General features: G+C 39.3%; 1 protein-coding gene across 1 annotated transcript in view; it reads left to right on the forward strand.

Annotated features, from left to right (window-relative positions):
• The first annotated feature begins 263 nt into the window (after window positions 1–263).
• Window positions 264–22799, forward strand: part of txndc5 (thioredoxin domain containing 5) — a 29988-nt gene continuing 7452 nt past the window's right edge. Inside the window, exons 1-8 of the mRNA XM_048595771.1 lie at window positions 264–661; window positions 5496–5645; window positions 6692–6797; window positions 12183–12279; window positions 14459–14574; window positions 15990–16076; window positions 16740–16886; window positions 17791–17873. Of these exons, the coding sequence (XP_048451728.1) occupies window positions 486–661; window positions 5496–5645; window positions 6692–6797; window positions 12183–12279; window positions 14459–14574; window positions 15990–16076; window positions 16740–16886; window positions 17791–17873 (962 nt within the window). The 5' untranslated portion in view covers window positions 264–485. The remainder of the gene's footprint in view (window positions 662–5495; window positions 5646–6691; window positions 6798–12182; window positions 12280–14458; window positions 14575–15989; window positions 16077–16739; window positions 16887–17790; window positions 17874–22799) is intronic.

Here is a 22799-nt window from a genome sequence, read left to right on the forward strand (position 1 = left end):
AGACTAGTTGAATTACTGTTGCAGAGAACCAGCACAGACACGACAGGCTGAACGAGCTCCTTCTGTTCTGTGACCACGTACACATTCGATGCCGCATCCTAAATCCTGCAGCGTAACCTTCCTGCGAGCTCTCCTCACTTTGACTTGCCAGCACTGAAATGCTGACGAAGAGACACCACGCTAGCTGCATAATATCGTGTGACCCACCCACTGGAAACGAGGAGGCTTTGATTGACATTTCAGGCGGAGCGAATAAATGTGTGTGTTTGAACGCTGCTTTACCCTGTGAACTGGCGTGAAGCTGTGGTAAAGCAGGCAGCCTTTCTCCATTGAGCCTGCCTGCATTTGGTTCAGTTTGCGGCTGCTGTAGTGCAGTGATACCACGTAGACTTTCTCAGACAGAGAAGCAGAGGCGCTAGCTTCTGATTTCCCAGCTTTTGGATTTTGTTGCTGTTTGTTTGTGTGTGCATTTGGTTGAATGAGTGATGGCCGTCTTCAGTTACCTGTCCATCTTACCCCTGCTGGTCTCTCTGCTCCTGGGCAGCCTGCGCTTCTCTGTACAGGAGCAGGAGGACGATCACAGCAAACACCTTTACACCGCCGAGCTCTTCAGCCACGCCGTGCAGACCGCTCCTCACTTCATCATGTTCTTTGCACCTTGGTAAAGTTTGCCATCTCTTTTATTTTTATCATTATTGATTGCATTCAGATGCCTTTGGGGGAAGATTGACGATTTTTTTGTTACTGTATATACTCGGATTTTTTGTTGTGTTGTTTTTTTTTTTGGAAATTGCGGAAACAAAACTTTTTGTAGGCGAAAGAGAAGTTAGACACTTTCCATTGGGTGGAATAGTGAAAGTTGAGTGGGAGTTTAAAATTATCAGCCGCAGTTCCCCCAGAAAAGTTGTGGTGGGTGGGGAGGGGGGAGCATAGGAAGGGGACTAGAGGGTAGTTTAAGATCATATACGTGTTACTTTTTACAGTATTCACTTTAGTCAGTATCTGCCCCTGTGTTCCATTGTAATTCCCAACGTGTTGTTATGGGAGCTGTGTACGTGGCAGCAAAGGATGGGAAATCATATTACGTAACAATCTTTTGTAAAAGCGGTTTGCTCTTTGGGGCGAGGTGCTTTTGATAACAAATGCAAAAGGAAGTCGTGGTATCTTAAACCTTTACATTGCAAACCCTCAGCGTTTGCTTAGTTGCAAACATGAATGGGATTTGCAACTACGGTGACCGCGCTTCTCCACCCCGGCTCCTCATTGTACTTTGACATTCTCTGTACTTCCTTTCCCCGTACTTCCTTGTTGGACTTCTTGTTGAATGTATGTCTAGTGAGGGCATCTCCTCACACTGAGACAGGTGCCTCATGACCTCAATTTATTCCTTCACCAACTTTTGATGTTTAATCTGTCAACAGGGCCCTGTGTTACATTGGTTGCTGACTCTGAAAACTCGGTGCAGAATCAATTTTTGATTAATAGCTTAAATATATGTCTTTCAGGCATCATTTCTTTTGAGTTGCATCCATGTCAGACACATAGTTAGGCATGACTGATTTTACAAAAATGTGTTTTTTTTAAGTAGATTTTTTCACAACAGTGCTGTGTGATCTGCTTTTAAAATCCTGAAACATTTGTTATAGTACTTCAGTTCACCTTCCATTTGATTCTGTTTGAAAAGAGTGGATTATCTGTCAACTTTTTCTAAAAGGCAATTAATGCTTGACCGTGTTAGCTTAAAAACAGAAATTGATAGATGTCTGTTAATCAAATATTAAGGGAAGTCGGGCAAAGACAAGTATGTAGAGTTAGTTAGGTAGAGAACAACTTGGAGGGCTACATGATGTCCTGTTCTAATATTCCTGTGTCCACCTTCCCATAACACAATTTTTAGTGGATTTCTGGCTGATTACTTCTAATAACTGCAAGATTTAAATTCAAATGAACTCAACTTTCTGAAGTAGATTTATACCATGGATGGACTGCACCATGGGATGAATACACGTCACTTAAGCAGAACATGCAGTTGATATCGGATCAGTGAAAATAGTAGGCACGGGGATACCTTGTATCCAGGACTGTTGATCTATTTGAATTTAAATCTGTAACTAATACAGAGATTGTTGAGAGCATGTTGATAATTTCAGAGATATTATAGGTGTTCATTTTTCCAGGCACGTAAACAATATGCAGCATGTCTACATGTATCATAGGGAAATGTTCAACCACGTGTACAAGTATCATTTCTCTTGACAGATTAATGTCAAATATGTAACTCACATCTGTTAGCTTGTTGGGTTAAAATGTTTATCATGCAGCATATGATCCCCAGTGATTGTGGAACATTCAAGTTTTAAATTGGACTATTAATTTCCTTTCCAATTGGAAAATGCACATCCAACATTGAGTGGAGAGCCTGCTGAATCTGGCTGGATAGGGACGGGTGAATGTGCGGAGTTGGGTCAAACTGGAAGTGAGATGCTGAGGAACAGGGTGAGTGTAGGAAAGTGGACAAAAGCAACGATCAAGGTCTACCCTGTTTGAATGTGATCCATTTGTTATCAGGGACAGGTTATTCACTAAGGAGCCAACTTGGGCAATAGGATCTTGATGTTGTATTCATTTCTTTTATGAATGTGAGACATGATCTACTGTTGGTTACTGGCACAGATAAATGAGAAAGTCTTTGGGAATTTTACATGCATTCTAATCAACATTAGTAAGTTATGACTGGAATCTGTAGTTTACATGTTTTTCTTAGTTTTGCTTTCTGATGGACAACAAAATTGGCCCCAACCTCTAAGCTGCTGTATAATGATATGTTGCCTCCATTTAGTCTTTTCAACTTTCTTTACTTCTATAACAATCAGCAGCTACTGCTGATTTGAATCTCAAAGATTGACCTGTATTGCTCCCTGCATTTCATCTGACATTCCCATCGGGATCTGTAGGAGAGAAGCTGATGAAGATTATGCTGCTTCACAATGTCGTAGGGAGGCAATGAGAGAGGAAAATTATAAAGTGGTATTTGAAATAGCAGGTGGTTTTTAGCTACACCAGATCCTTAAGCACAGACAGTTTGTACACCTGGTTGAGAAAAAGAATATGGTTGAGTGGATGTAGTGCATCTGACTAATTGGATCTTTCTGTAGTTTAAAAAAAATTGACTTACTTCAGGGAGGATTTTAACTTTGCAATTGTATAAATGGTACAGGGAATTGTCAACTTTGTTAACATCACTCAAGATTTATTTGGATTAAAATGAAAATTGAGAGAAGTAAAAAAAAAGAGCTGAGTTTGTACTAAGCCTTGTACATTATTGAAGTTAAAATGATGGTTTTAAAGTCTTTATGAAAAATATCATTGTCTGTGGAAGATATAGCAGTCTTAAAACTCGTGCTTGTATGATCATTATGGAAGAGTATACTGGAGCACTAATATGCAATGTGTGGAATGGCAAGGCACGAGTTTGTATCTCTGATCCTCTGCAATTGCATACAGAGTTGAGGTTTTTCCATGGGATGGCTGTAACCCAGGCATCATCCTTGGGTGTGTTCCTGTTGAGCTGGTAGGGAAGATTCACTTCAGGCTGGACCACAGTGGTGTACTGTTACATGGTTAGTGCTGAGAATGGGAGACCGCCACATCGACACACATGAAATCTTACGGCTGCTGGGCCGAAGAAACCTCCTGCAGATTACAGTCTCCTACTCTCCTGCAGCTATGGATTGGTATTCATCCCTCTTGAACACTACTTGGAGAAAGCATACTGCGGTACATACTTTATTCGATGCCTATCGCAAAGAGTGCCTCAGTAATACCACTTCTGACTGAACGAACTTAGACCAGGACTGCCAGACTAGGACTGTGGCAGGTGAAGAAAGAACCAGCATGAGCGGAAAAGTCTAGTTGACCTTACAGTTAACAAACTACCTCTCATAGGTGAAAATGGCACTGATGGTATTGGTGGGAGTGACCACTGCACAGTGTATGCCGAGACCATCTTCCTTATTCACACTGACAATGACTCTTGTTGAGTTGTGTGATATTACTGCCACGTTAACTGGGATAGATTAGAGCAGATCTAACATCTCAAATTGCGGCATTTGTGATATGGGTTGTCAGCAAAGAATTGCGTTCAACCACAACCTGTAAACTCAGGTCAGCATATCCCTCACTCCAGTACTATTGTCCAGCCAAAGAACAAGTCTGATTCGATAAAGAGAACATGCCAAAAGCAGCGCATAAAATTAGTTGTCACCCTGCTAATGCTATAGCACAGAACTACGTACAGCTAAACAGTAGAAGTAACATTTTGAAGTGACCCAGTAACCATTAGGTTAAATCGAAGCTCTTCATTCTTCCACAACCAGTAATGAATGATGGCGGACAATTAAGCAACCAGTTTGAGGAGGAGGCTGTGTGAATGGCCTCATTCTCAATATGCATCTTTGTAGTTAGTACACACTGCTGCTACTGAGCATTCAGGGATTAAACGTTTGTGGATGTGATGCCAATCAAGCATGCTGCTTTGTCCTAGATGGTGCAAAGCTTCTTGATTTTTTTTTGCTGGATCTGCACTCATCCAGGCAAATGTGAGTATTCCATCACACTACTGACTTGTGCCTTTTCGATGGTGGACAGGCTGTCAGGAGTTAGGAGGTGAGTTACTCACTGCAGGATTCCGAGCCTCTGACCTGCTGTTGTAGTCACGGTATTTATACGGTTAATCCCATTCATTTTCTGTCAGTATTACCTCCCAGGATGTTGATTGTGGGGTCTCCAGTGATGATGATGTCAAGGACAGATATTCACTAAGGCTGTCAACACCTTCCAAATCCATGACTGCTACCACATAGAAGGACAAGGGCAGCAGATACATGGGAACACTGCCTTCTGCAAGTTCCGTTCCAAGCCATCCACCATCCTGACTTGGAAATAAGAAAACACCATTTCTTCAGTGTCGCTCTGTCAAAATCCTGGAACCCCGCCCCCATGACATGGTGGGTGTGCCTACACCAAATGGACTGCAGCAGTTTGCGAAGGCAGCTCACCACCACCTTCTCACGAAGGCAACTAGGGATGGCAAATAACCGCTGGCTGTGCCATCATTGCCTGCATCCCCCGAGTGAATAAGAAAAAGCATCTAGCACGTGTGTGTAAATGACACAACTGCATTCACAGCCAGATTTGTTGAGTCAGTGATCTATCGCTGTCATCTCCTGAGGTTCCTTTCATCATAGATATTGGACCTCAGGAAATTCGATGTCCCCTTGTGTCTCTGGGAATGGATGAATACTAGATACAGTCATGCTGAACCATTAAGAAATTTGATTAAATTCTGTTTTTCTTTCATCAGCACAGTGAATGAGGAAAAATGTATCATAATTTAGAGATGCTTCTGTACAGGTAGTGCAAGCTTTGGATTCTAATCAGTTTTAATGCCATTCACTCTACACTTCTACTAAATATATGCTGTCTATTCTTAACAGGTGTGGGCATTGTCAGAGACTTCAGTCCACATGGAATGAACTAGGGGACAAATACAACAACATGGAAAATACTCCAGCAAATGTAGCTAAAGTTGACTGCACCAAAGATACACAGACCTGTTCAGATCAAGGAGTCCGTGGATATCCTACGTAAGTGGTGTGCTTTGAAAAGTGCAAGTGTTTTTAAACAGCATGCAGGCCTGGAAAGGATGAGTCACTCTTAAGTGATTGCCAATCATCTGTACTGTCTGAAGATGTCAGCAGTTTGAGATTTGTTCATTTTGTGGGCTTGATTTTGATTTAAAGGGGTGATGAAATAATCTTGTTTGACATTCTGGGGATTTTAGTTTAATTCGATTCAGTGAGTGGTGGATAATATGAAGTTCATTATTACACAACTTTATTTCTGCATTTGGTTCCCAGCAACAACACTTGTAAAAATAATAAAACCAAATGATGAAACTAGTAAAATGTGATCTCGAGTACATTAATGCAGTGTTCTCTACAAGTAACAATTGATTGTAATCGTCAGTAGATTTGGGAAGATGGCATTCACTGTAATTTGGACATATATTTTAGTAATTATGTTTCCATGACGGGGGGGGCAGTAGTGATGTCACTGGACTAGAAGTGTAGAGCCCCAGGCTACTGCTCAGGGGCATGAGTTTAAATCCCATCATGGCAGATGGTGAAACTTGAATTCACTAAAATATTTGGATTGAATTGTTAGTCCAATGCTGACCATGTAACCACTGTCAATTGTTGTAAAAAATGATATGGTTTAATAATGTACTTTAGGGAAGGAAGTTTGCCATGCTTACCTGGTCTGGCCCAAATGGGTCTCCAGTGCCACAGCAACATGGTTGTCTCTTAAGTGCCCTCTGGGCCTTACACCCATCCTCTAACTGAGTAAAATAAGAGATACATCTTTATTATACTAGTGAGTTCCAACTAATCAACTGTATTTAAAGCATAACTTTATTCATGCCTACGTCTCATCCACTTCCACCAATGCTTTCAAAAAAACAATCACTTGGTCACTGTAAATCATTTTTTTGGCCTTCTAATCTTGCAAAATGCTTTCAGCAGAAAACGTTCAATTTGTTTTCAATTAAACAGCATTTTGAACCTAATATTATATCTGTAGTGTATTTGCTGTGTGGACTAATTGTCTCATTTTTGGATTTTCCTTTTAGACTGAAGTTGTTCAGACCCGACCAGGAAGCAGTGAAATATCAGGGACCCCGTGACCTGCAGTCACTGGAAACGTGGATGCTTCAGACCCTGAATGCTGAACCTGCTGTAAGTCTTCAGAAAGTCACTGTTATCTCAAACTTGGGAATGTTTTAGAACCAAGACTGTTGCTGAGAAATCTACACAGCAATTTCTGCTTCTGTTTCATTTTTGTTACTTGTCATTTGTAACCAAATGGTTGCATAGCTTTTCTTTTTAAGCAAAACTTGCAAACTGACAAACTTCCAGCTGTGTTCACAACTTACTTTCACCAAGCAAGCTGCTTTTTGCACCATAAATAATAACTTCTTCAGGTGGTTCCACAGAGAAATGCGTACAAGTTATAAATGAAATTCACAGCAGGTTTGTATTGATGTGCAAAGACAACTCACCCTGGCATTTTCATTCATTTTCCATTCATACTGCATAGAGTGAGAGTACTTTGCATTGTTTATCCTGAAAAATTTAAGGAAAAACACACATGGACTCTACTGTAATTTATAGTTTAAGCCTGATGGGCCGAGAGGCCTCCTTCTGTATGTACATTCCTAGAGATACAAAGTAGAGCTGGTAGCTTTTGAATACTCCAAAGAGATTTTCAATTATAAACAGAAACAAAGTTATCATGGCCACACAGTATCTATAGTGGGAGACAGAGACAGATTTAACATTATTGCTGTATGACCTTCCATCAGAATTGAGGAAAGTTAGAGATGTGATGGGCTCTGAACAAGTGAAGAAGGGGAGGGGAAAGATCAAAAGGGAAGCTCTGAGTTAGTGTGGAGGGCAGAGTACCTTCAACGACAAGTTGCATGTCAAAAGAAGCCAGAGAATGATAATGAGACAAGTTTATACACCAAAGACGTGCCTAGATGAATGAAAGGATAGCAGCCACCTGAATGTAAAGTGAAGGGATTAAGAAGTAAACAAGAGAAACAAAACCGGCAGAAAGACATGAAACAAAATGGCGTAAAGGTTATGGTCTAAAATAGTTATGTTCAGTGTTGAGTTTCAAAGTTGAACGTTGAGGCACAGCTCCTTGAGCTTGTGTGAACCTTCAATGGAGCAATGCAGCAGGCCAAGGACAAAGGTCAGGCTGGGTAAGGTAGAGGTTTGAAATGACAGCTGAAACTCAGGGTTACACTTGCAGTTTGAACAGAGGCATTCATTAAAACAGTCACCCAGCTTATTTGTTCTTGCCAATTTAGGGAATTTGGCTGGTCATAGGACATTGTCTGTCTGTCTGTCTGTCTGTCATTATATTTTTAGTTTTACTTTTGACTCTACGACAGAATAGCTGTATTGTAATCTCTGCAAACTATTTAACCAAAGTACACATTTAAAAATGTAGAAAATATTTGGTGGTTTAATATAACTATTGCATTATAGGTTCCAACAAATTCCCCTCCAGACTGAAGCTTGTGTGAAATGCCATTTTCTTTAAATATTAACTAGCTTTACCCATACTAATAGACTGGACAAATACCAGTCTCCCTGAAATAGTTGTTTATATTAATCATTTAGACAGAGATTGGTTATGAGTTGACTTCAGCTCAATAACATTTCCAAAAAACTAAAAGCAGGAAGAAAATAAAACTGTCGCTTCCTTGATTTCTCCTTTTCTGCCTTCCACAATCTTATTTGAATTGTCTCACTGATTAATTTATGCCCTGTTGTGACTTATGTTTAGCCTTTCTACTTAAAAAAAAATCTTCTAAATATTTCATGGAGAAGGGACTGCCAGTGGATTAACATAAATCCGAAATGGTGTGTGTTTTCAAAATGGCCGTCATAATGTTTGTAAAATAGAAAATGCTTGTGCTATCAGAGTCCTTTTGGGAATTTGTTTTTTTTATAAAATATGTAAAAAGGAAATTCATAATTATAGTGACTCAGAGAATCAAAAAAAGAGCTATTGGTTTTTGCATCTAAGAAAATGAACAAATGTGGATTATCTTCAGCTAGTCGTTTCCTATTCTTCTTCTTTTCCATCAACTTAAAATAATGGTGAGCCCTGTGACTCTTCCATTATGCAATTTTAGAAATAACTTGTTGAGATATTGATGCCATCTGAATAGATCATAAGAATTTACAATCAAAAGAGGAGTGTTAGGTTTCCATTCACTAATTACACTTTTGTTCAGGTCTAATTTCTGTGGCCTAGACTCTGAAGTCCAAATTATGTTATTCAGCGTTTATTATTCAAACCCCCTACTCACTTAGGATGCTTTTGTGCAAATTAATTGCTACTTTCCCCATCCATGCAGACCTGCACAATAAAATGCACTTCCTCAGCCATATGCTCTTTTGTAAAAAAACAAGGAAAAGAATAAACCTCAAGAGTTTGTATTTGGAAAATAATGACATTGTAAATTAATTAGAATTTCTTCATTGTGTGCCGATATGAATTTATGTATTTGACCAAATTTGACATTGGATGTTCACTGGGTACGTAGAGAAGTTTGACTGTATAGTAATGTTGTAATGATTTGATACCATAGCTGGTCAAGTCTCGATTATCGGTTCCTTATTTTCAGAAGGTGCAGAAGAGCAGTAGATAGGAAGGGACTATTGTCCTGATAGTCATTTGCATGGTTGTGGGAGAAAAATGCAAATATGTCAATTACCCTTTTAAGATCAGTAGTCAGTGAACACAGGAATTGCAGTGAAGGTATTTGAATGACAGAATCTTAGTTTTGCATTGGCTGCTGTTGTCGTGTCCAACTTTGGTTTATTGCTGTATTAAAATAGCCTTGAGAAATTGTAGAATAGAAAGGATAGAAACATTTAGCGTGGACAGGCATTTGTTTGTCAGTGATGACTCCAGTGTTGAATAACTCATTGATATTCCCTGTGTAGACACTTGTTATGAGTAGCTACTTAGGTTAGATACTGTGTGGGATATAGGAACAGAAGAGATTTTCCCAAATCTACAATTCAACTCCATTGACTCTACATAACCCCAGATATTTTTAATGAATAAAAATGTATTGTTTCAGTTTTGAAATATTTAATCGTTCTTTCATCCACAAAGTTTGGTGTGACCAAGTTCCAGATTTTAACTGCATTTAATGTAAAGAATTCTGACCTGATTTTTTTTTTCTGCTAAATAGTCTAACTCTAAATTTATGATATATTGCCTTTTTGTCCTGGATTTCCTATTCAATTCCATCAAGTGTCAGATACCCACTCAACCTTCTGGACTCTGGAGAATGCAAGCCAATTTAATCCTCATAACTTTAGTTTGATATCTGTTCGGAATTGTACCCCAGCAAGAATTGCCGTCTTCAATATAAGAAAGGCCAAAATTGGCCTTGTTATTTGCATTGGCCATACATGAAGCAAGTATTAGTTGTTTTAAAATCTAATCTGTTGCAATGGGGAGTCTTCTGTTTTGTCTTTTTACATGCTGTGCAGATTAGTCCTCACTGTGCTACGCAGTGTTTTAAGAGGTGTCTTATTGTAACCCTCAGATGTTCAATTCTGTGGGAATTCCACCCTATGGTTTTCTGCCCAATTGTTTTAAAGGCTAGAAAATTATAGAATGGAACAGAAGAACACGTTCTGAACCAGACGCTACTGGTTCAGTTTATGTGGTACATGTGACATGGAGAATGACAAGTGATGTCCTTTGATCTGTCATATCTACACATTGTCTTTAGATGGTTCAGCTTGACTCCATGCCCCAAATCAGAAGAATAATATTAAATAATTTTGGAGACTGGTCACTTTTTTTTATACAGTTGGAAATATGACAGCCATTTGTGCATAGCAAGGTCCAACAAACAGCAGTGTGAAAATGACCAGCTAAATGACCTCTTCCAGTTGTATAAAACAAAGAACTGCAGATGTTGAAGCTCTTAAAACAAAAACAAAAATTGCATGAGAAACTGATTTGGTGGAAAGAAAGTAGTTAACATTTTGAGTCCAGTGACCCTTCTTCAGACTGACCCAATTACATTGGTCTATGGATTTTAAAAAATTGGACACTTCTTCAATAGAGCCCTGGCATCTTTTCTGCACCTTGAGGGGGCACAAGCGGTGATGATTTGATGTCTCAATAATCTCAGACGGTGCTGTGCTCTTTCTGCTGAAAAATATGTCGGCTGAGATGATCGCAGTCCCTTTTTCTGAAGCTGTACTTGAGTCCACATCCATCTGCCTTTAGATGCACGAGTTTTACGGCAGGGCTAAGGTTAATATTTTGAAGCGTTTGATTTGGTGCCTGAAATTATAACCATGATATTATTTTGAAATGCCTTCAGCCAGTTGCCCAAACTTGTTTGCAGTGTAGCAGAGCTGGAAAGAGCTGGAGCAATAGCTGTCTTGGGCTGTGGTCGCTTTGAAGGCAGCACTGACTTATTTCCTGCTGAATATTTGCATGGGTTCTATTTTTACAAAAGGGGTAACTGCCTCAGGATTTGCTGCTGAAGTAATTGACTTTGGACTTGTAACCACTAGCATAAGGAAGCCGTGAAGAGGAACACCTGTAGAGTCCCAAGGCTGTAGTGTTCTCACTGGGATGTTATCAAAGCGTGGTCTTGGGTGTGTAGGAATGCTTAATGTCACACATGAATTGTTTAAAAAATGGTTAGTATTACAATGATAGATTTTTACCCATTTAAGCTTGCATTGCTTGTGGAGAGAACATTTTTTTTGAATTATATAGCAGTAGTGTGAGACATTTACCCAAGACTTAATTGCCACACTTTGAGGAAAAGAATTTAGCCTCACACAAACTCTATTAAAGCACAAGTTTATATTCAGTTTGCCAAACATCAGCCATCCAGGAGTGTTCTGCTAATCACTGAAATGAACTTATTGAAGCTTTAAACGTAAACATAAGAAATGATCACTTTTTCACTGTGGTCATGTTTCTGAATCTAATATATCCATTTTTCTCTTTCATTCCAACACTGAGTAATTGGTGTGTTCCCCTTGTAAATGTGTCAGTGTGTAGCATATGCACTTATATCTTTGCTTTTTGTGAGAGTTGGTTCTGTAAATTGGCCAAGCTTGAGGTGCAGCATTGGGCTTTGGTCTTGACAATGAGTTGTTGCTGTTGTGAGTCAGATTTGTTCCTTTTGTTGTGTAAATTCTTCATTTTTTGCCTGTTGCCTACTAAATCTCCTGGTGAGCTACTCATCACAAACGGGATATATGATGTTAACTCCTGTAGCTGGATTAATTAAGTACGGTATATGAAAATGAATGGAGAGGGCTGCCCATCAGTCTGCTTGCCAAAAGGAAAGACGTATTTTGATCAGACACAACATTAGGGAGATGATGAGGCCGGTTTTCATAAAAATGTGTGTCCAATGTGGAAAAGGAGAGTTTCCTTTTAGGGAGAATCCTTATTGCTAAATATGTACTTGGAATACAATTTTTCTCTCTAAATCTGAGAAATTAAATCTTGAATTTTGAAAAAAAAGACTTGTTATTTTCTTTTGTTAGCAACCAGAATCTGAGCAGGAACCTCCCATGGTCCCAGAAGCCAAGCAGGGCTTGTATGAACTCTCAGCTAATAACTTCAAGCTTCACACTGCACAAGGTATGCTTACCGCAGGTTCAATACTTGTTTGGTGTTTTTAGATCTATATGCACTGGAACTTTAATTATGGTTTTTTAACCCTTATTAGAATTCTATAGAATAACTCAAACTTATAGACAGAAGCAAAATATTGTGCTTGCTTGAAATTTGAAATAAAAGCAGTGCTGAAAATGCTCAATAGGTTTGGAGTGAGAAAAACAGAGTTAACATTTCAAGTCAAATATGACTCCTCTTAAGAACTGTTCTGTCCTGAAGAAGTCATACTTGACCCTGTTTCTGTCCTTAGGGAAATTTTAAATTCAATTAATTAATATTTTCACTATTGACAAGACCTTGAAACTATTGTATTGTTTTAAAAGATATACATTAGCTTTGCTAATGTACTTTAGGAAAGGAAATCAGCAGTCCTTTCCTGGTCTGACATGAGTCCAGACCGACAGTAGTGTGGTTGGCTCATGACTGCCCACTGAAATGACCTAGCAAGCCATTCAATAGTATCAAAACTGTCACAGAAAAGCTGAAAAAGAAGGCAGCTCACTACCAACTTTTTGAGGGCAGGGTGGCGCAGTAGCTCAGTGGTTGACACTGCTGCCTCACAGTGTCAGGAACCCGGGTACAGTTCCACCCTCGGGGACTGTCCGTGCGGAGTTTGCACATTCTCCCCGTGTCTGTGTGGGTTTCCTCCGGGTGCTCAGGTTTCTTCCCACAGTCCAAAGATGTGCAGGTTAGGTGGATTGGCCATGCTAAATTTTTTGTACTGTTCAGGGATGTTTAGATTAGGTGGGTTATAGGGTGATGTGTCTGGTTAGGATGCTCTGAGGGTTGGTGTGGACTTGTTGGAGTAGGGATTCTATGATGAGTTATGGACAGGTAACAAATGCTATGCTTGCTGGCAATGTTCTCATTCCAATAATGAAAAGAAAAATACTGTGTAATAAATGAATACTGCACGAGAGTTACAAATGTAAAGGATGGAGCTTCACTTCCTTTTTTTTAAGGAGGTGGCTTTTTTTTTGTTTGCACCTGTAGTGATCATTTAAAAATGTGGCTTTCCTTTTTAACAATAAGGAGGCCATCACCAGAATTGGTTATTAGTTTCATTAAGTCAGTGGTAGTATCAAACTGCTTGCTAAATTTATAACCTTTTGTAAAGCTAAACGCTACATGTGATAAGACTGTTATTTATTGGCAAACTTGATAAAATCATCACTGATTGAATCGTGCTGATAGTTTGAAGGAGTGTGTGAACAAATGGTTCCTCCTGTGAAATTTGTCTGCCTAATACAAGGGAATCTGGTGAAAGCCAGGCTTTTCCCGTTGTGCTTTGTGGAGTTACATGAAAGTATTTGGATCAAGGAGCCTGTGACCTGTCAATTAGCACAGAATTGCTGATGATAGACAGCCATCAGCTCAGGCACAATCTGCCAAAGGAACTGGTGCAAATAAAGAGAAAAATAATTACTGATGTTGATCATAAGTGAGAGATTTTGTACTTCTTGGGAAATAAAACATTTGACCATGCCATCTGCTTGAATTCCTACTTCCAAATGGCTACTGTGCAATTTGCAAAAAATGATCGAATGCAACTTCTTTACATGCCTGGCCTCCTTTGTGGGAAGTGGCTTGCTTTGACTGCTGGGCTACATTTAAGAACCTGGGCACAAAGGAATTGAGTAACCCTGCACGATTTTCACCTTGTGGCTGTAATGTGGAGTATCTCAGGATGCCTGCAGCAAACCCAACCACCACCCCCTCCCTCCCTCCCCCACCCCGCCCCCGAGGGGGGAAAAAAAACCCTTCAGCACTCAGGATGGCAGTTCACCATCCCATTCAGGTACCCCCTCCAAGGCATATGTAATACTCTTGCTGGGTCAGAATCTTGGAACTGCTTACCTAATAGCATTTTGGAAAACCTTTCAAGGAGATTCTAGCCATTCAAGGATAGGTCCCACCTTTTCCGGGGCAACTAGGAGAGCTGGTGTTAGTGCCCACAACCACAATTAATGAAAATGCCCTGTATGATTTGCCTCTATTGGTAGCACTCAGCTGTTGGGAGTAAGGTTTCTCTTCCCAGTCATCCTTTCCTGAATTTTCAGGAATGATATGCAGACTTTTCTGTGTGGTTTTGTTTTAAAAGAAAGTTTCTGTAAAATGATTTTCTTTTTCAATATCTTTACAGGTTTTCATTTTATCAAGTTCTTTGCTCCATGGTGTGGGCACTGCAAGGCTCTGGCTCCAACATGGGAACAACTGGCAACAATGTTTGAGCATTCCGACAATGTGAAAATTGCCAAGGTGAGAGCATCAAAAATAACAGGAAATATTCGATCTGAAAGTGGTTCAAAAACCATGCTAAACTAGTGTATACTGTAGAGCCCCAGGATTTGACGTAGCTGTTTGGCTTTTGATAAGGGTGTGTTACAGGGACACTTTGTTTTTCCACCACTTTGAATACTAGTGCATCATTTAATATAATTATTGAGATCTAGGAATAGGTGTGGTGAGGGAGAGAAATAGTCGTGATGAACTGCCGTATTCAATCAAGGTTGCAGACTTTACGTTGAGTATTAGAAGAAACCCCTGACTTGCATCAACACTTGAGGGATGCTTTCTTTTAATTCTCACCACTAATTTGTGGAATATTTAATTAGAGCTTTGTTATACCATTTGTGGTTGACAAAATCCTGTAATGCTGAAAAGGTGCTGTGATTGATTACTGAATCTTAATTGCACTCAGCACAATGTCTGTCCTAGAGGCCCAATTCCACAATAGTTTCAGAGCAGAACTGTCTGTGATTTATTTATTGAGGATGTCCAGAGTGTTAGAGCAGTGTTAACCATATACAGCAAACTCTGTTTTAACCATCACCTTTATGAACTGGTACTGTTGATAAACCAGCAAAAATAGTATTCCTCAAATACTGTGAAGTTTACCGACCTATTCTGTCCAATTATTATAGCTTTTTAATTTATTTACTTCCGTGTAAATGTACTTTGTTGTTCAGTTGAATGGCCATGCAAAATATTAACAGTTGACTCCATTTCAAGTCAATTTCTCCTCCAATATTGTCATCTGCTATGATGTCCAAGCAGTCACTTAAGGGTGCAAGTGAGAAGGCTCGCTGATAAGTTTTATTTGAGGCACAGTTGGAGTGAAGTGATTTATGCTGTAAATAAAGTATAATAATGATGTGCAAACCCTGGCATTATGTTTCTATTACTTAATGTGTGCTTTTACATTGATTATGTGAACCTCTTCCAGAGGTTGTCACTAGACCATGGTGGTCTACACAGTCAAGGATTGCAGCCTTATGGCATGATTAATAGCAATGAGAGGCAAGCTCTCTCTCAGGAAATGCTTTGGATCTAAGGTAGAGTGGGACACCCTTTACAATCCATGGCACATCAACTGGCTCTGACATTGAGAGGTATAACTGGGTGGAAAGAATCGCAATACATGCTTTAAAGAATATTGGAACCATAAACTAGGCCGTTGGCCCAGCCTACAGACTGCCTGACCTTTTATTCAAATACTGATATGACTGGTGTATCAAAATTTCAAGGAATTAAGAAAAGGCAGCTTGCTGACTAATTTTTGTGCATGAAGTCATCTGAGTTAGCTTTAAGATGTCAAATGGTCTGAAAGTTCTTTTCACTTTCTGACTGCAGCGTTTCCCTCTAACACTAATTGTCTTTCAATCTAATTCTAGGTTGATTGCACTGCCCACCAGCAGTTGTGCTCTCAGAACCAAGTGCGTGGATACCCAACCCTTCTTTGGTTCAAGGATGGGGAAAAGGCTAGTATTGTTTTTACTTTAAATCACATTTGCTGAATTTGTCTTCCCCCTTCCTCCTCCAGGATTGAATCAGTACTGTGCTCACTTTCATGTACTTGGAGTGAATTTGGAGCTCTGACTGAGCTATAGGAACGTCTGAATTTCTAATGGATTTCGTGGGTTTAGTCATTGGCACTTCATGTCAGGCTCAGTACGCAGAATTGATAACAAAGCCTATTCAACTTGAGCAAACCAGTCTGCAGTTCTATGAGCAGATTTCAGTCTTCTAGACAGAATCTGTTCCTCATTCCAGCAAGAATTGTGGAGCACCATCCATGTCAAAATGTGTGTGCATAGCTGAGTATAATGATGGAAGGATTGTCTTGTAGCAGTGGTAGTGCCCCATCTCTGGACCAGAAGATCCACGTTCAAGTCCCACCTGCCCCGGAAGTGTGTGTCATAACACATCCAATCAACTTGCTTAGAATAACTATACGGGAAGGGCCAGGGAACGGGAAGGGAATTCCATGGGGATAAGTGTGGCTCCCTTTTTGACCGTGACAGTCTCTTTTTGGATATTCTACTCCTTTGTACTGCTCTGTTGTGAAAAGTGGGATATGTAGCTTTGAACTGTAACATTTCTCTTTAAATGTTCAAATGAATTCCATATTGCCCCTTTATCAGGTTGATCAATACAAGGGAAAGAGAGATCTGGACTCTTTGAAGGAATATGTGGATTCCCAGTTAAAGGCAGTTGAATCTGCTGAAGAAGATCAGGAAACTGATGAAGATTCTGAGGAAGAGGATCATTCAGAGGAGGAGAAGGAACCGGTATTTAAGATATTTAAAATGGTTTCAAATGGTGTAGCAATGTAGTTTTAATCTGTTTTTGCTGTGACGTTTGGGAATTTGAGTTCTTCAGTACTGACTTATTCAGTCACTTAACACTTAACACTAAGATGCTCACTTCCAAGCTTTATAGGTGTTTGTATCTCTAGACTTGGAAAAGACTTGATGCATGTCTTTCATTTAGTTAATCCATTTGGGTTAATTTTTGGTAGGAGAAAGTTTGCAGATTTAGACTGACTGGTGTTCATAAATAATTATTGAAATCAATATATTTTTCATATTAGGCCAGGATAGAAAATTACCTCTGTTGAGAATGTTATTAAGCACAATGAGAATGTTCGCGCAACAATAGTTTTTCAAAGGAAAAACTTTGAACTTGGTTCTGTGTTATCTCTGGCTAAAATCTCTTGCCCAGTCTATATCTGCAGTTAATAGATTTGCATTTCTGCTGTTGCCTCTAATTCTAGTCTGTCTTGTGAAAACAGTAAATAAACTGCATTAGAGTATTAAGGGGCAAGAAGCTTGGGTGGAACAATCTAGAATACTAGATATCAAGAAGTGCTTTTTAAAGATTTCTTATGTAAATATTTTATTCCTTTGGGGTTTCTTTTTTCCTGTGCAAAAGACTTAACAGACTTAGTGTAAAAATGAGCCGTCTCACTTCACAGTCAGAGGGGAAACTACAGGCTAACTTTGTGGATGAAAATGATGAATTGTGAAGGTTTTTCAGCTTGCCATCTGGTAGAACCTCAGTTATGCCACTGGCAACCTTAAATGGGAAGGAACAGAAGAGACTTAAAGAATTTTTTTTTCAGCTTAATGTTATGCTGTGTATGCTTTACATTCACAGTAACTGATTCTTTTTTATTTCCCCCACTTACTGCAGTATAGCGTGCTCATCTTGACTGAAAGTGATTTTGAGCAGACCATAGCCACAGGGCTGACGTTTGTGAAGTTTTATGCACCCTGGTAAGTAATGTGTTCATTTTGCAGTTATTAATGAAGGAACTGTAGGCTGGGTTGAAAGGATCAAGCAGATTGAGTTTATTCAGAGCTCTAATGAGTGCGTGGGCGAGGACCCACTCTTGCTGTGATTCATAACTCAGCAGCTGTAGGGAATACCTTTCGCTGTGGGAGATGAAAAGGAGTCAGGATTAGATATTGTTGATGCTGTACGACTGAAGAGAAATCTCTGGTTAGAACATGGTGTAGTGTGGTGTTATGGAACTGCTCTGTGAATTGTGTGAGAAGCACTACACTGTCAGTGGCTTCTCCCGTAGGAACTGTCTCAAATTTGTGAAGGATTGTTCTCCCAAAAATGACATTGTAACAAAGCTGAGGAGATGCACTCACCAACGCCAGGGTTTCTAGTTGCTGCTTATTTTCTTGCTGTGGCAGGGAAAGGTTAACAGGAAGATACCAAGCAGACAACGCAGACACTGACGATAATGGAAACCAAACACTAAAGGTTGAGCAAGGTAATGATGTATGTTTTGACTAAAGAGGCTGCCACAATGTGGTGAATACTACTCAATGTCTGCAATCTACCCTTTCTTCGGTGCATTCTAATATATGGCACTAAATTTGCTCAGCTTGGAAGGATAAGGAGTGAGAGGAACTTGTTGGAATTCCTAACTAGGGACCTTCAGCCTTCAAACATACAACTTGGGAGTGGAAGTAACTTTCCCTGCCCCTCAAGCTTGTTCCACTGTTTAATAAGTTCATGGGTGATTTGATGACCCCATTCCTGCCTATCTTGGATAACCTTTTAACCCCATCCTTATCAAGAATCTATTTATCTGTTTCTTTAAAAATCTATTAGATACTCTGCTTTCATCAGCCTTTGAGGAAGAAAGTTGCAAAGACGCTCAATCTTCTGAAGGGGAAAAGAAAATCCTAATCTGTCTTGAAAGGACAATACCTTATTTTTAAACAGTGATGCTTATTCTAGATTTCCCTACAAGAGGAAACATCCTTCCGTTCTACATCCACCTTGTCAAGCTTATTCTTGTATGTAAAAGCCTAGCCAGCCTGATCTTTCCCATTGCAGGTATTAGTCTAGTGAATCTTCTCTGAACTGCTGCCAATGCATTTACATGCTTCCTTAAAGGAGGCCAATATTGCAGACACTGATCCAGATCTGGTTTGACCAAAGCTGTGTAAAACTGGAGCATTGCTCCCTAATTTTGTATTAAATTCACTTCACAGTAAACAATAACGTTCTACAAGATTTCCTAATTATTTGCTGTACCTACTTACTACATTTTGTGATTCATGTGCTGTGACACCAAGATCACTCTGCATTTCAGAGATATGCAATCCTCACAATTTAATTTAAATGCTCCTTTGTTATTCTTCTGGCTAAAATGGACAATTTCACATTTTCCCACATTATACTTCATTTGCCCAATCTTTGCCCACTTATTTAACCTATCTAATCAGTCCTTATGTCCTTTTAACTTACTTTCATGCCTACCTTTGTGTTATCAGCACACTTAGTAATCAAATCTTCATCCTCTTCATAAGAACGTATAAAACCAAGGCAGAGGTAAACCTTTTGGCCTCTCAAGCCTGCTCTGGCAGTCACTAACATCATGGCTGATCTGTTTGTATTTCAAATTTCACATTTCTGTCTACTCGCAGTAACCTTGGATTCTGGTTAGGCAGGGAATTAATAGCCTGTCAGCTTAAAGATATTCAATGATCTTGCTTCCGCCACCTTCTGAGGCAGACAGTTCCGAAGTCGCATAAAGTTCTCTGGGAAAACAAAAGAATCTCATCTGTGTCCTAAAAGGTCAACTCTCAATTTTAAAACAGTCCCCCTAGTACTGGACTTAACCACAAAAGGAGACATCCCTTCCATGTCTTCCTTATGAAGACCACTTCTACACTTCATTCGAGTCACCCCTCCTGCTTCTAAACTTCACCTCAGCCTGTCCAGCCTATCCTCGTAAGACAGCCCATTCATTTGAGTTATCGATCTATTGAACCTCCTCTGAACCATCTCCAGCGTACTCATAACTTGCTTTAAGTGTGGAGACCAAAACTGTACACTGTCTGTTTTGAGTTGTGATCTGTGGTCTACCTGAAGCACAACACTTTATTTAAATTTTCAATTCCTCTGGTGATAAAAGTTAGCATCTCATTAGCTGCCTTGATTACTTGCTATGCCGCATATTAAATATTTGTGACTCATGCAATTCTGTGTTTGTTCTCTGTTTCATACTCTGCTTTGTTTCCCTTCTTGTTAATGTGAACAGCTTTGCATTTTCCCTCATTGTACTCCATCTGCCAGATTTTTTTGTCTCATTCACTGAAACTGCATATATCCTTCTGCAAACTCCTTCACAATGTATTTTTCTGTGATGTATTGGAATTTAGCTACCATGCCTCTACTCTCCTCATCTAAGTCATTGATATAAATTATAAAAATTTGAAGCCCCAGAACAAACCCTACTAACTCCACTCAACACATCATTCCACAGCCAAAGACCCACATTTTTAGACAGTCTGTTTTCTATCAGCCAGTCAATCTTCTATCCATGTTAATGTGTTACCGGCCACACCATGAGCTTTTTCTTTAAGTACTTTTAATTTGTCATCTTATCAAATCCTTGTTTGGAAGTCCAAGTATAGTAGATCTACAGGCTTCCCTTTATCCATAGCATGTGTTATTCATTTAAAGAACTCCAATAAACTGGTTAAACAGGATTTCCCTTTGAGGAAACCTGCTGACTTTTCCTGATTTACTTTGGGCCTTTTTCAAGGTAGACAGCTATAAACTAAATGACCGATTCTAATAACTTCCTTATGGTAGATGTAGAGCTAATATAGACCTATAGATTCCAGTTTTCTGTCTTCCTCCCTTCTTGAATAAAGGGGATATCTGCTGTTTTACAGTCAAAATTCAGGGAACTTTGGAAGATTTAACAACGCTGCATCTAGAACTGATTAGCTTCCTCTTATAGACATCTACGATGAGTTCCATCTTGAACCAGAGTCTTGTCAGTACACATCTCCAATCTATTTGATTAGCCCTTCTTCCCGAATGATTATAATTTCCCTCAGTTCCTCTCTCCCTTTTTAACTTCTGATTTATAACTATTACTGAGATGTTTTTGTATCTTCCATAGTGAAGGCAGAAGCAAAATATTTGTCTATTTCATCTGCCATTTCTTTATCTACTACTAACTCCCCATTCTCACTTTCTAGCGGACTAACAAACACTTTATTTACTATTTTCATTTTAAATACCTGGAGAAACTCTGGCTATCCATTTTTACCTTTCAACCTAGCTTCCTGTCAAATTTCTTTCTTGTTAACATTTTAGTCATTCTCTGAAGTTCATAGATATTTTGACCAATCATCTGACCTACCACTCAATTTTGCACAGTTGTATGCTTTTTCATGAAGTCTGATGCTTTCCATAACTTCTTTAGTTAACCCCAGAGGGAAGTTCATCCTTTTAGAATTTGTCTTTGTAGGAATATACTTATTCAAAGCATTCAGAAATGTCCCCTTAATTATATGCCATGGCATCTCTATCGACTTATTCCTTAGCCTAGTATACCAGTTCACCTCAGTACTCTCAGATTTCATGCAATTCATGCAACATGTAAAATATTGAGACACCAGCACTGATCCTTGTGGCACACTACTCATTATATCTTGTCAACCAGAAAATAACCCATTTATAACTACTTTTACATTTTCTGTTAGCTAGCTAATCTCCTATCCATGCCAATACGTTACCCATAAACCATGACCTTTTGTTTTATGCAATAACCTTTGATGTGACATCTTATCAAATACCATCTGGAAATCCAATCACAGTACAACTGCTGATCCTCCATAATCCAGACCACTTCCGCAAAGAATGCCAATAAATTGGTTAAACACTATTTTCCTTTCACAAAACTATATACTGAGTCTACATGACTACCTTGAACTTTTCTTAGTGCCTGTTATGACATCTTCAGTAATAGCTTCTAACACTTTCCTATGACATTAATATGTTAAACCAAGTGCCCTGTAGTTTCAATCACTATTTGAATAAAGGAATTAAGTTCAGTTTTTTTTTTCAATGGAACATTTCCTGAATTAAAACCAAACCATCAATTATCTTACTACACGCTTCTGTTCCAACCGTAGGACAATCTCCATCAGAACCAAGGGAGCTATCAGTTCACAGCTTCAGTAACTTGCTCAGTACTACTTCCCCGATTGTAATTTTCTTGAGGTCCACCCTCCTTTCCATTTCCTGACTTGCAGCTTTTTCTGGGCTGTTACTTGTATCCATGTCTGTGCCTGATAATCAGTGTTTACATGATGAGCTGAAGGGCCTCTTTCGATACTGCAAAACTCCAATTACTTTGTGATCACTTAAAGCACCATAGCTTACAAGGCTACGGACCAATTGATGGAAAAATGAGACTGTAGCAGTTAAATGCATGATGACCAGTGCGGACGTGATGGGCCGAAGGGCCTCTTGCAGTGCTGTAATCCTCTAAGACACTCTCATAACCACTTCAATATCCAGGTTTCCTGAATATAAGCCATCTCCTTCTGTTGTTCTAATATTATTAAGTAACAGAGCCACCCTCTACCTTTTCTTAGTTGCCTGTCCTTCGGAAATGTTCGTTACACTTGAATATTCAGTTTCCAATCTGTCACCATGCAGCCGTTGGGCTGTAATGGCTATCAAGTGGTACTTTGCGCTATCACTTTGTGTTTTATTCCAACTGCCATGTACATCGAGATACAGAACCTTTAGTTTTGGCTCTTTTCTTCTATTTGCAACCTCTAGCCTTATCTGTCAATTTATTTTTATATATACTCTCGATCCCATTCTGTCACTGTGTTCATCATTTCCCACATTAATACTATTCCCCCTTG

Source organism: Rhincodon typus, chromosome 4 (assembly GCF_021869965.1).
Source record: "Rhincodon typus isolate 14 chromosome 4, sRhiTyp1.1, whole genome shotgun sequence".
Classification (NCBI taxonomy): Eukaryota; Metazoa; Chordata; class Chondrichthyes; order Orectolobiformes; family Rhincodontidae; genus Rhincodon; species Rhincodon typus.